The sequence below is a fragment of the Brachyistius frenatus genome, unplaced genomic scaffold (assembly GCF_029030835.1).
Source record: "Brachyistius frenatus isolate BFR_SWC_R1_liver_20210118 unplaced genomic scaffold, ASM2903083v1 Contig_71, whole genome shotgun sequence".
Classification (NCBI taxonomy): Eukaryota; Metazoa; Chordata; class Actinopteri; family Embiotocidae; genus Brachyistius; species Brachyistius frenatus.
Genome location: NW_027210670.1, coordinates 1,523,793 through 1,538,477, shown reverse-complemented (window position 1 = coordinate 1,538,477; position 14,685 = coordinate 1,523,793). Strand labels below are relative to the sequence as shown.

Below are 14,685 nucleotides of genomic sequence, written 5' to 3'. Positions count from 1 at the left end.
GATGCTGATTCATACGCAGCTAGTGACCGCTATTAAAAAATACTATCATGACTACCAAAGACAGCCTGCAGCAAAATTCTGACAAATTTAGGACCAAGATGTCACAGTGTCACTGCTGCAATGAGCCATGTTGACAAACCAACCAAACAGACATAGACAAACCAAAACCATGGAGGCAAAAGGAGAGCAAATTTGCGTGACTTTGGCAAAGATGGAAATCTTAAAGAGCTGCACTGTTAAGAAACTCTTCTCTCCTATCCTTTTTATTTCCATTTCCATTGGAAGACTACGATCCAGCGCACATTCACTGCACAATTGGACGTCCCTCAAACTGACACAGCAGTCTGACACAGAGCTTTCATAAAAGAACACCTCACAGGATGTGACATGTAAAAACATATGTTGTTGCCCTGGCTAAAGGCAACTTATAGGCATCCAAACCTGCCCTTTTGATCCATCAGTCATCTCACTGAGCAGATCTCGATGGATTGAAGATCCAAAGAGGCTGATATCCAGACTAAATCCACATCCATGGCGAGGCAGATTTGACTGAATGGCACTGAACAGGAAGCTCTACACTCACACAGATGGCTGATATTTACTTGCAACTGTTCAATATTCCTTAGAGACTACATTAGGCAGAACCATCATAGGTCGTGGAATAGAAGGGGAATGCAATTACTGCTGTTGTTTTCTCCCAAGCACGCTAATGCTGCCTCATTTTTTACTCCAAAGCATCGCGGCATCCTGATGTCAGCCTCCTGAATGCAGCACATCAATGCTTTTCACACTGTGTCCCACTGAGGCCTGAGAGTGTGCTGGTTTTCATTCCAGCCAAGAACTCCAGCAGCTGGCTGCGCTGATTAACATGACCTCAACAAAAGCGGAGGAACTAAATGGTGAAATGAGCTGCGACAATGTTTGAGGGGAATCAGAATCTGTAGAAACTCCGGCCTCGGAGTCTCATGGTTTACAAAAGCTCTTGTAATGGGAACCATGAGTTTCACAGTGTCTGCTTCAGGGGAAGAAAACATGCTTTGAATAACATGCAGATTGGTAATCGCAGATTCACTTAGCTTCTTTGCTTTGTTGTGGAAAGAGTTCTGGTCTGGTTACATACAGTACATATGCATAAGTTACTACAGGGCCGATTAGTGGTGAAAAAAATGCTGGAATTGAAAGTTAAAAACTGTCAGTATTGGATGTGACATAACGTATTTATCTGCAACTGCTGTGGCATTCTTTGGTTCTTTGTCCAACGTGTTTCTCACTGTGGCTCACTTCCCTCTGCTCATTGAGTAAGGAATTGGGGCTCTTTCCTCGACCAGTGTGATGGCTGATGAAGTGTTCTGCGGTCTGTGAGGTCCTGTTTGAGGTCATTCGGTCTCCCATCCTGGCCTCCTCAGTCACCTGGGAGACAGACGGTGAGGGCAGATTCTGGCAACCGTCTATAGGAGTGAAAGAAATTACACAACAACATGACAATGTAGATGAAGATGATTTTAATTAGTGGAGAGGTTCTTAAGCCATTTACTTTATTGTGCACCAATTAGTGTGCCTTCTCCAGGTCTAGAGGCTTTATAACATGAGCTAGCACCATGTATAATTGTGAAGCTGGGTATCAAATCTCACTTTTCTGGTCACATAAAAGTTGCCTTTGGTTTGAGTATCAGAAACTGTAAAATACCAAGAGTTAAATACTTCGTCAGATTTTTATTCTGGAAATACCACAACAACGACTTTGACTATGGAAGTTTGCAAGGTAAACCAGAGCTGATGTGCACCAATTTTAAAATGTAACTGCATGTCAGGGCTACAAGTGCAGCGAAGATAAGATTGGTCAGCATGGGCTGCTGATCGTTTCTTCTACGAGTTTCCGATGTTGGGGGAGTTTGTTGAGAATGAAGACCACATTGAGAAAGTTGAAGGAAGACTCAATAGTATTTTATTTCTTAATGTACAAACTGGCTCGTCACCATGATCACCATGGAGGGGCAGTGACTGAAATAGAATCAGAAATGTCAAGGCAAAATAAGCTGACCGGAATTTAACCAAAGCATCTGTTTAGACCACCATTGTTCTTCATTACAAAGTAAATTAAACAGTATTAACACATTGTGGGGAATGTAATTAGAGTATGATAAAGCCAGATCATGTCCAATACAGGCTTCTAGTCTTGCACTGGTGCGATTAAACAAGTCGATCTGACGCCTGACTATAAATGAGAAAGCTTTAGTTTTGAAAACTATTTCCAGTTATTTATTGAGCCTGGATATTATTTTCCATCTTTATAAAACACATCTCTGGTAAAATGGAATTTAAAAAATAAAGTTCACTCAAGTTTTTCCACAGATCCCGATGACTTGTACTCCTTCTCGATTTGTGTTGTAACCAGTTTGGTTACCAGTGAATACCAACCTTGAAGAGAGACAGCTACACTGGTCCAACACATTAATGATGTCTTTTGAAGATTGATTTAGTCAGCAGAAATAGAGGTTTGAAGCATTCATCTCTCAGTCATTTATGAAGTTTCTCGAGCAAGAAATGTGATGAAATCAAATATAATTCCTGAAAACATATCACATTGTCCGTGTAAAGACGCATCAAAAAACATCATACAGTTACTGTGTACACACTCTTAGACCACATGCAGAATAAGGTTATCTTTGGGGCTGTGGGTCTTGGTTCTGACCCATATTTTTATGGTTATGACCTTAAGTAAACTCTGGTGATGTGACCAGTTATACTCTTATTTAAAGAGAAAACATTTATTTATATTACATTTTAATGACTGTACGAACTAACTTTTTTAAATGTGTCATGACACTGTAATTGTAATGCTTCTGCCTTTACACGATTAAATGAAGTGTTGTTTCAGTCTTGTTATAGTGATGTACAACAGCATGACTGGTGGTTGTCATCGCTGAGGTTGCAGCAGAGGAGAGGTCTTAACTTTCAAGAATTGGAAATGTTAATAAAGGTATAAATATTCATACTGCACACAGTGTTCTGCTAAAGCTGAACATTTTATACTAGACACAGATCCCGTAAAGCACATCCTTTAAATAAGAAGAGGTGTTCAAACCTCTTGGAGATTTTGTTCACGGCGTTCTTATATATTAAGAGTGTGCAGCATGCAGATTCAGCACTATTCCAGTGAAACCTGAAGAACACTAGAAAGGACTTTGAGGTACATACGTTGCATATGTAGAATTAAAGGGTTATGTTATTGAAGCTGCTTTTCAACATGTGCCCTCGTGTTGTGATCTCTACCGCCGTCCCTGCACAATAATCGGGGGGAAAAAAACATGATTTATTGATGGCAGGTAATATCGAAAAGCTGCTCAAGCAAACAGGCCTTTTTTGATGTTACTCAGCAAAATGGATTGTTGGTGTGTAACGGCGTGTGTGTGTGTGTGTGTGTGTGTGTGTGTGTGTGTGTGTGTGTGTGTGTGTGTGTGTGTGTGTGTGTGTGTGTGTGTGTGTGTGTGTGTGTACTGTACCTTTGAGATTTCGGCAGAAACTGATAAATAGGGCAACCCACATGACCCAAAAATACTCACTTCCTCTCTCCAGTTCTGCCTGTTTCCCTTCATTCCTCCCTCCCTGTCTCTATCTATCACAAATGGGAACATTGTATGTGGCCTATCTACAGCCCAACAACCTCCTCTGGGCATTATGGCACACACACACACACACACACACACACACACACACACACACACACACACACACACACACACACACACACACACACACACACACACACACACACACACACACACACACACACACACACACACACACACACACACGTCACCCGATGCTGTAGGCATACAGCAGACCGGCAGCAACTTTCAAACTGGCTTAGCGCGGCTTACTACGGCTTAGAAAGGCAGATTGGTTACAGAGAGTGTCCCTGAACCAGACAGGCACTCATCCAGTCCCCAATATGGTCAACATTTCTATCAACAGCTGATAAGTAAGTTATGCAAATGACATTAAATACATGAATACACACTGTCCTTCCTACTTAGGGCTTACACACCCGAGATTTCTAGCACTGCGTTTCCATCCCCCAGACTGACTCAGAGTAAATTTAGGTAGAGTCTCACCACGGGACCCAGACTCATCAAATCACACCCCTGCTCTCCTCTCAAGGGGATCGGCGAGTGCGCATCCCATGACCTATTTAGCCCGGCCTCACTGTGGCCCGGCTGGTTTACTAACGCTATCTTCAATGTTTGTCCCGAGCTGGCTGAGCTGATGATGGTCCACGCACATTTCCTACAAAGCCAGATTTGGTTAAAGCTATTAGCAGACTCCCGTATGAGGCTGGGATTCTGTAACCTTTTAAAGCCCACAATCCACAACAATAATGCTCGGATTGTTGGCACACTTGGACACAAAAGAAACACATTAGTCACCCATTTAGGATGCTAAATATGGTTTACGTTGTGATGTACAGTGTTTTAACAATTTAATCACTAAATAAGCAGATTGTAGATTCAGTTTTAATGTGAGTATGACTCTGACTGTTTGGCCTTAATCCTGACTTTTACCAAAAATCATATTTTTGGCTCCAGGGCATTAACCATTTTCACTTGGCATGCAGTTAACTTTAGGTGTGGCTTGCAGTTGTGACTATCGTGAGGCTACCAGCCACATGGCAAAGAGGTGTCAGCAGTACCAATGTAGGAAAACAGTATGAGAAAACACAGCAAAGCACCTTTTGAAAAAAAAAAAAAAATTGCCCACCAGTGCTGCGTTTTGTTCTCGCTGACTGACCGTCTGTTCCTTCACAGCATCCAGAGGTTTCCCAGATGGGGGTTACCTCGGCTTCAGGCCACACTCTGGCTCAGTTTAGACAGCTCATGGAAATGAGTGACAAGCAGCACTGAGACCAGCTGAGCCTCACACATGCACAGCATTGATAAACAGCGAAAATACAATTCTGTGGCCTCAAACCAACACATTACCTTAAATTTGCAACGACCTCCTTCATCCGATCCATGTCATGGTGATGCATTAACATGAATACACACACTAATACTTTAGACCTGTTATTGTGCTGCCAAAAGTATCTGAATACTTTGCATACACTCATTGCAATGTTTTATTTGCCTTTATTTCTGTATTCACTTAACTACTGTGTCATATAATTGTTGTCTTCCCTCAGGCTCTATGGATCCATTAAGTTCTGAATGACCAAGATTAAAACTGGACTAAATTATACTAAATAATTATTTTTGTTTTACTTTGGAACAGCCATAAAAAAATGTGTCATGCAACTGAAGTAGAAGAACTGACATTACAGCTGTGGTATCTCACTTCTAACCCCACAGAATAAAGCTGTCGTTTATAACAATAATTAAAAAAGGAACTACACAAGTGAATCCTGCAACACACCACATGTTAAAATATAGTCAACAAAAGGCTCAATACTTTGGTTGTCTCAATTTGCATTCACCCATCACTACACTTCCATGTAGTATGTTACATGTTAGTAAACTTTGGTTGCTTAGTGCATGAATTTCGACAGGGCAGTGTTGTCTAAATTCAGTCACTTTGCGGTTAGGTTAGGTTAGGTTAGGTTAGGTTAGGTTAGGTTAGGTTAGGGTAGGTTAGGTTAGGTTAGGTTAGGTTAGGTTAGGTTAGGTTAGGTTAGGTTAGGTTAGGGTTAGGGTTAGGGTAGGTTAGGTTAGGTTAGGTTAGGTTAGGTTAGGTTAGGTTAGGTTAGGTTAGGTTAGGTAGTTACTTTATTAATCCCCGAGGGGACATTTTTTCGCTTACCAGAAATGACGGGCACTTTCAGTAGTTTGAAAATAGCTCTGTGGTTCCTACCTTCTCATTATGTAGCCAACATGGCGACCGTTACGGGTGAGAAGTGTCCAGCATCTCATACATGTTTTGAGCATTATGAGTACACCATACGGATACTTATAGTGCACTGCGTGTTTTCATACTTGACAGTGCGACTTGTGTAAGTACGTGAGTGCACAAATTGAGACACGGCCTGTGATTTCAACTTCATCAGTTGATCCCACCAAGGTCACAACTCTGGAACACATTTCCCTCACTTTTAGATTTTTGTCGCCCACATTTTCCTAAAGACTCTGAACATTGGTGATTGAGTCAACCCAATAAACACAACTGTTCGAGTAAATACGTCATAAAGTTAAACCATTGGTCGGCTAAATGCCGTGACTTGTTAATACAGAAGAATTAAAACAAGGGCTTTTATCTTGAAACATCAGTTTTAAGATAAAAGCCCTTGTTTCAATGGAATTGCCCTCACGTTAGCCATAGACAAGATGTTGACCTATTCTTGTTCTCTGACTGCTCTGTCATCACAGTCCAATGAGAAAAGAGAGGAGTTGATATGAAGGTTGATCATTTTCCCTGCATATGGACTGTACGTGGAGGGTTGTTGGCACTACATGAAACCTGAAGGAAAGAGCTGCAGACGCTTTTACGGACAGAAAAAAAATGCTTTCACTGACTCTGCATTTTTTTTTTCAGGCAAAATAAGAACAAATTGTGTCTGTATGTTTAGTTACACTTAATATCCTGCGAAAAAAGATGCTTGAAAAGAAAATTGATTAAACATAAGCCTCCTTGAAGCATCTCTGTCAAGGCACCTGAACAGGTTTTAAATCAAGGTCATTGCATTAACAACATTGCACCATACGACTATTATTATATGAAGAGTGATAACCAATTTGATCATATTATCACTTATTCGTATTTGTGGTTTTGAGCGAACTATTTTGACTATAACTGGATAAATTGGTATGAAATGTGGAATAAACATTATAACAAGCAAAAGTTAGCAAACTAACGATGCAAAACGTTGACATTGAACATGTTTATTTTAGCATCGTCATCCCGCTGTAAATTCTTCGTCTTGTTTTGCCTCCGCTCACTGCTCCAGTATTCACTCTTCTGAATGCACAGACCAACGGTATAAGCAGGGGATTCAACTCCCTCGTGACCCTCAGGAAATCTATACACTGCAAAGTTGCTTTGAATATAAAGTTCTGCATGGCAGCGTGGGAAGGTGACACAGCAGTGAATCAGGAATCCCTCTAACTCTGCTCCCCTCTGCTCTCCCATGTATTATTTCTCTCTCATCCTTTTTCCTCTTCTCGCGTCTTTCATTAACTGTTTTTTACACGTCATAGATTTATTTATTTTCTTTCTCTTTGTCTCTGTCTCACTTCCTCTCTTCCTATTTTACTTTGCTTTCCCATTTCCCTGTCCCTTATGCAGATTGGATATCTTCTCTTCCTCCTCATTGCTTTTGCTTTTGTCTCATTTTGCAAATAGCTCTGTACCCCCACCCGCATCCCCCGACCCCTCTCCACCAACATGTACCCCTCTGTCTCATCCCCTCACTTGTTCTTCATCAAACAAACAGCAACATTATTCAAGCATGTGCATGAGAGAGAGCACCAGGTCCTGTGGGCTAATCCATCTCCTTTATCTACCAGTCAAAGTGCTGCCCTGTCCTTATCTCTGCGCCCTGATTGGGTAGAGCAGCTGTCCATCAAACTGCATCGGGGTCTGGATGATTCTGCATGCAGACGAGCGACCATGCAACACCCTCTCCATCTCAATCACTACAGGCTTTGCAAGCATGCTCTCATGCACACACACACACACACACACACACACACACACACACACACACACACACACACACACACACACACACACACACACACACACACACACACACACACACACACACACACACACACACACACACACACACACAAACAAGCAGCATGCACATAACACTCATCCCGGCTTTTTCTGACTAATACATACTCACACACTCTGAAAGGGACTTGGGAAGCTAACAAGCATGTGACATTGAGAAGGGTGAACAACACAACACACACACACATTCACAGCCACACACACACACACACACACACACACACACACACACACACACACACACACACACACACACACACACACACACACACACACACACACACACACACACACACACACACACACACACACACACACACACACACACACACACACACACACACACACTCCATCTGTATGCATAAATCAATATGCGTTCTATGGCTGCATTTACTAAGGTCAAATGGGGCTTGGGCTGACGGGAAATAAGAGGACAGTGTGTGTATGTGTGCGTGCGTGCGTGTGTGTGTGTATCTGTGTGTGTGTGTGTGTGTGTGTGTGTGTGTGTGTGTGTGTGTGTGTGTGTGTGTGTGTGTGTGTGTCTGTGTGGCATAACGGACAGACTGAGAGAGAATAATGAACGCATCTCTGAAAGGAAAGGTTGGGAGGCCGAGGGAGAGGAGGCGAGAAGAGCATACAAAGGAAGATGAGAAGGAGAGATAAAATGAGTGAGGAGGAGAGATAAAGGGATGAAGAGAAGACGACGGGACGGATAGACGAAGGCAGAGAAGAGGCAGGCGTGGAGGAGGAGGACAGTTAAGTGGAGGCTGCAGCAAGTTGAGGTCAATAAGGGAAACAATGGAGAGATGAGAAGAAGGAGGGGGAAGGACGAGAAAGGGCAAGGAAAGGGCTGTGAACCCATTTGCTGAGCTCAGGTGTTTTGGTGGCACTGTCATGTCTCTGAAACAAAAGACTATTTGATTTCTCAACTGCTTTGAGAGACCGGCCCAGGTCAGAGAGCATGACTGGCATTTCTTTTTTTTACTCCTGTGCCGTTTTGTGAAGAGGCAGAGGACGATGTTGTCATGCCACTCATGTTGGACTCGGGTCACGCTGGAGGGCTTTTTAAGGAAAAGGAAGGTTTTTTTCAACCTTGGTGTTGTTTGGCCATTGCTTATTTTAGGCTAACACTCAAAAATGTTCCTGAGGTCAGCAAAATCAGCAGACACGATAGGTCAGTTGATCAAAGGCTTTTAACCAAGCAACCTGTGTCGTACAAATCTGTTTACATACATCTCATTTAAATTACCAACAAAAAGTTGTAGGGAAAATTATGTCACCTGGATTCTTGCCAGGAAATACTTGTACTGAAGTCATGTCTTTATCATTTAACTGCCTAATTAAACAAATTTCCTGCAGCATTTTTATTTTTTCAGAAAATGCCTGGCTACAAGTCTACCACCTCTCACACATCTTTTTTATACATACACACACACATATATATATATATATATATTTAAGCAAAACCATGATCTTTCCCAATCCTTTATGTCAGTAGCCTTAAACTCTGTCAGATACACAATTTAAAGCTGGTCATTTTTATTTTTTTTTTTGCGTTATACAGGTTTGGTGAGACAGAGTACAAAACTTATTTTACAAGTTATTCAAAGGAATATAATTGAAAATAATAAAAAATAAATGCCAGTGGGTGTAAACTTATTAAAATATTGGCACTAAAAAGTACAAACTGAGGTGAGAAGTTTAAATGAAGGTTAAACAAGATGAGGTCAAAACCTAATATATAACTTGACTGTGTAAGAAATAAAGAGCTTTTAATTTGAAACGAGGGCCTTTAATTTGAGATGGATACGGGAAATTCAGCCGACTAATGGTGTAACTTTGTCAGTGAGTGAGTGAGTGAGTGATAGACATTCGCAATAATGGAATTCACCTCTTTGTTGCCATCAAGCCAAACATATTCCAGAGTAAGAAACCTGCAGCACTTTGACCCCGATGACTCTCATTCTGAGATTAGTCTGCCACACCTGCAAGACTGGAAACAATGCTGCCACTGAACATAAACCAGGCATCAATTCCTTTTGCATTTCTGACTCTTAATCATATTGTTAGGTCATAAACATTTAACATGTTATTCAAACATTGTAGCCTTGACTACCGCAGGGACAGTATGTCTGAACATTACAGAAAGCACGTCCTTTGTCACTTTCTGTGCTTACTTGTGCAAATATGACGGCCCATGTCACTCAGCAAATTAACTGTTTACTCCAACAATAACTAGAAATCAGCAGCAGGACAGAGAGCAAAGAATGTCTTTTATTTATTCATACTCTTTCAGGTTGTTTTTTCTTTTGAATTATGTTCTTTATGTTCACAACTTCACAAAAATAAACTTATTTTTCAGAGCAGGAAGTGGAGAAATGTGCATTGTTTGAGAGCAATTTAATAACGTGTGTTTATACCACCGTAAAATGAACAGGGGAGCACAAAAAACATTTAAATTCTACTGAAAGATGAATGATAACTATTAGAATTGTACAACACCAAGCTCAAATATTCAGATGTTTATGATTGTGGCATCAAAACATTTGACCTAAAGTAAAATTTGTCCCAGAAATTCCAGGACAAAAATAATAAAGTGGGTGACCTCTTATGTACCGAACGACATGACTTCAAGGTTGAGAGACTTACTGAAAGAAAAGCCAAAAATGTATCACCTGAAGCCCTTGCTAGATCCACATCTTGTATGGCTCCATCAGGTTCTAGACTCCAGGAAGCCACTGTAAAAGAAAAACTCGGTAGGAACAATTTTCTACCTTGAATCAAACAGCATGTCACATTTTGGCCCTCAAACCAACTCAACAGTCTCACTGGAAGAACAAAATTCTTCCTTACAGAAGATGGCCCAATGTGTGAAAATGTTCATTGGGCATGATAAGAAAATCCATCACTATCACTGTTTTTAATTTGTATGACACCCCATTTTCAAAAAAAGTTGGGACGCTGTGTAAAGTGTAAATAAAAACAGAATGCAAAGATTTGCAAATTATTTAAACCATTGTTTGAACATATCAAATGTTGAAACAGAGAAATGTTATTGTTTTATGAAAAAATATATTCCCATTTTGAATTTGATACCAGTAACAAGTCTCAAAAAAATGTGGATAAAAGACTGTAAAAGTTATGTAAAGCTAATAATCTCCACCTGGTGGAACATCTCACAACTAATTAGGTTCATTGGCAACAGTTGAGTCACATGGCTGGGTATAATAAGAGCATTTCAAAGAAGCACAGTCTCTCAGCAGTGAAGATGAGGAGGGATTCATCACGATGGGAATAACTTTTTCTGGGAAATAGTGCAACAATCTATGAATCATGTTCCTCAATGTAATGTTAAAGAATTTTGGGGATTTCATCAACTACGGTTCATAAAATCCTTAAAAGATTCACCGAATCTGGAGAAATCTCTGGGACAAGGCTGAGAAGCAATATTAGATGGCCGTGATAGTTGGGCCCTCAGGTGGCACTGCATTAAAAACAGACACAATTTTGTCATCAAATTCAAAATATTTTGATGAATATATTTTTCAAAAAACAACAAGAAAAATTCCGTTTTAACATTTATTAATTTATTTTGGCCTATTTTCAATTAAACATGGGTTTACAGGATTTGCAAATCATTGCATTATTTTTGCTAGCTGTGAGCTAGTTAGTTGTAATGGTACATCAGTCAGGGTACATTTTTCTTTGGAAGAACATCCACTGTGTAACTGAAGTATATTGTGTTTCATGTAATTCATGTTGTTGATTCAAAAAGTTAAATGGTTTTGCTACCGGTAAATGTAATTTTAAAACAAGTGCAGGCCTGTAAGAGGAAACATCATCCTAATGCACCATTTATCAACCAAAGTATTCGGCCAGTTCAGATTAATGGTTTTATTTGATTTAAGATTGAACAAAATACATTTGCAGACTGAGAGAATGAGAGAACAACTGCAGTAACAGATAAAAGGTGTTTTTGTAATTTGTTTCAAGTGGAGGTTGTGTTCAGCATACGGATAGCCTCATGTTCAATGCAATGTCAATACTGTAAATATATAAATATATTGTGCAATACTGAGAATTAATGCACATTTTACTGTGGAAAACCTGCAAACTCCACACATACATTTTCTGACAGGACAGAAAGCAATGTTCAGATTCTGAGGAAACCATGTTTGGAGTTCAGCTGAAATGAAAAGGTTTTGGCAGTTCTGATGAAGCTCAGAATCATTCAGGGGGTGGCGGCGGTATTGGAGATAATATCACTATTAAAGTTGGAACCTGTGTGATACATCTTACCTGTCTGATTTGAAGGAAAACACTGAACATTAATTTCCGTTGCAAGCTGAGTAGCGCTGTTTCTGTATCAGGGAATTTTAATAATTTAATCAAGTTAAACGTGCATGAAATACTTATTGAACAGAAAAAAACAACCTCATCGATTATACTGTGGAGTTGTGAGGGAAGAATCTTAAATTCTACAAAACATATTTCTTATCAAGTAGTAGCTGTGTTGAGAAGCCTCATGCCTGAAGTCAGAGTTGAAACCCTGTACACGAGTGAGCTCAGCTTAGATGTGCTCCGGCCCAATTTAACCCCTGGCCTCCACGGTTGGTAATCCAGGCTCAATGTAGCACGATCCAGACTGTGAAAAAAAGACGTGAAACGGTTTACGTGTCTCTGAAGGAGTTTTGTCAGTTTCATGGAAATAAGCCTGGTGATGTCATCAGTTTGGGCTTAGAGACAGAAACCAAAAACCTATGTTACAAATTTGGCACAGAGAGTGATGGACCTTTACCAGGCAGGGAGGATGTAATGCAAGACAATATTTAAGTAGATTTTTGGTAAAGTGAGGGATCAATTGTGTCTGAAAATTCACCAGCCCAGTAGGAGCTGAAGTCACAATATCTCTGCCTCTTCACCAATTTAAACAATTACTTTCCAAATCTGTCGCTGCCAGTTCTCTGTACATTATGAGAGTGCAGGAGTAAATCCCCGGTGTTAATAACAGTTTGGGGGACACTATTCATGACTGAATGATTTCTTGGACTCGCCACTGGTTGTTTAGTCTGGTATGAAAATAGCCTTAATTATAATTATTAGGTGTGCTGTTAAGAGCTTCCTGGAAAACATCAAATTATAACTCAAAGTACCACTCATTGCTGTCTACATGTAGAGCAGATGTCTGAGTATGTATATGTTGAGTAGCAATTTATTTTCACATAAAAGAAGCTTATTCAGTTTGGTGGAGCTCAGCTATGTGAATACATGTTAGCTACTGATGTAGCTCTCGGACACTTTCTTTTTGTCGAAGAAATTCTCAGTGGAGAAAAAGTGCGAGACCTCTGAATGCAGCACTGATATAAAAACAGTTTAAAATATAACTGTTTTTCTTCTGCTATTAACTTGCAGCATCAAGTTAAATGGAAACTGCCAATCATTAGTGTACATGCATACATACATCTCAATCAGATCTGTTGTGATTACAAATGGCACATATTTAATTTAAACAGTCTCACAGTATGTGGAGCGCATCATGAGAACCTCTCCAATTCAGCATCAGGGCACCTACACATCAGTGCAGTGAAATCTAAATCTCGTTGGCCCACTTTGAGAGTTATAATTTTAGATGCAGCACTGCAGCGAGGTGCTAAAGCCAAAGGCCTCTTCAAGTGCCAGTGAGAGGCAGATGAAAGAGTTGCATCTAGCAGAATATAAAGATTAGCTTAGACTAGGACTTGCATTATGTAAAATGTGATTTATAGTCAGGGTCTATTCATTAATGACAAAAATGTTCTGTTTTTGCCTCAGGTGAAAATGATGTTAAGAACAGGGGTTTCCTGCAATCATGCTGCATATTTCTGTCATCTTTGACATTCTACATGCTTATATGACTTTGCATGCACATGTGCTATATATATTTTACGGTTTAGTATACACTTTACATGACTTCATGCAATACTGATGTGATTTTTAAACAGTCTAAGTCTATATTTAAGAACACCAAAAACGGCTATGTTTTATGAGCATTTAAATAAAAATAGAATTTACATAAAATGTAGTTTTTGCGTAGTCATATTTTGAAAATCCAAGTTAGTTTTTTAAGCCTAACTGCAAAGGGACAAACTGCACTGATGAATCCTGGAGCTTCTCCATTGACAGTAAATAATGGAACAACTGCTTGAACACTGACTGCACTCATACTGACTTATTTGCCATATGGGACATTTTATAATTCACAGCTGGAAACCTCTTAAACTGATGATATAACAAGGTGACTCTTTTTTGGAGTGGGTCCACAACTTCTGATTGCTGATGGTCCCGAGTAGTTTTGTTTCAATTGAAGCTTTTGATTTTCCTTTAAAGATAATGATTTGAGGCTACTGTAGCCACCCACCTTTGAAACGTCTTTTAATCTAGTGACTATGACTGTAAGTAGCTATTTTCGTCCTAAGGAAGAGAATAATTGAATAGATTTGAGACCCAGCCATGGACTTGGAACAGCCTTCTCATCAAGTACATTCACACTTGAAATCTGCCGGTGGCGAGTTCACTCTCCTCCTCCCAGCAGGTACGCAGCTTGAGACGTTGCAGCCAAGAAAACATTGAAAATCTGAATTGTGAAGATTTTTTTGGACTAAACTGATTGATTGCAATTCTAAGGGACTGTTACAACAACAAACAGTGAAGCCTACTATTCATTAAATGTCACATTTTACAGAGTTCTGGAAGCAGCTACTATCATGTGAGATAGCTTCCAGTTCTGGTCACTTTAATTGACTTGATCAGTGAGTGGAACTTCGGGTCCAAGTCGGTACTCCGCAAGAACAGTTTTATTTTATAACAGCACAAAGCATTAAAAGTGCATAACACATATGAACATATGTTTTCAGCACCGGCTAAAGCAAAATAGTTATATGGGAACTGAATACAATTCTGGCATGAATAAAACTAAAGAAG

General features: G+C 40.0%; 1 protein-coding gene across 1 annotated transcript in view; it reads right to left on the bottom strand.

Annotated features, from left to right (window-relative positions):
- Positions 1-1,218: 1,218 nt before the first annotated feature.
- slitrk4 (SLIT and NTRK-like family, member 4) overlaps positions 1,219-14,685 on the bottom strand; it is a 39,280-nt gene continuing 25,813 nt past the window's right edge. The window contains exon 3 of the mRNA XM_069707701.1: positions 1,219-1,448. Coding sequence (XP_069563802.1) covers positions 1,219-1,448 — 230 coding nt within the window. The remainder of the gene's footprint in view (positions 1,449-14,685) is intronic.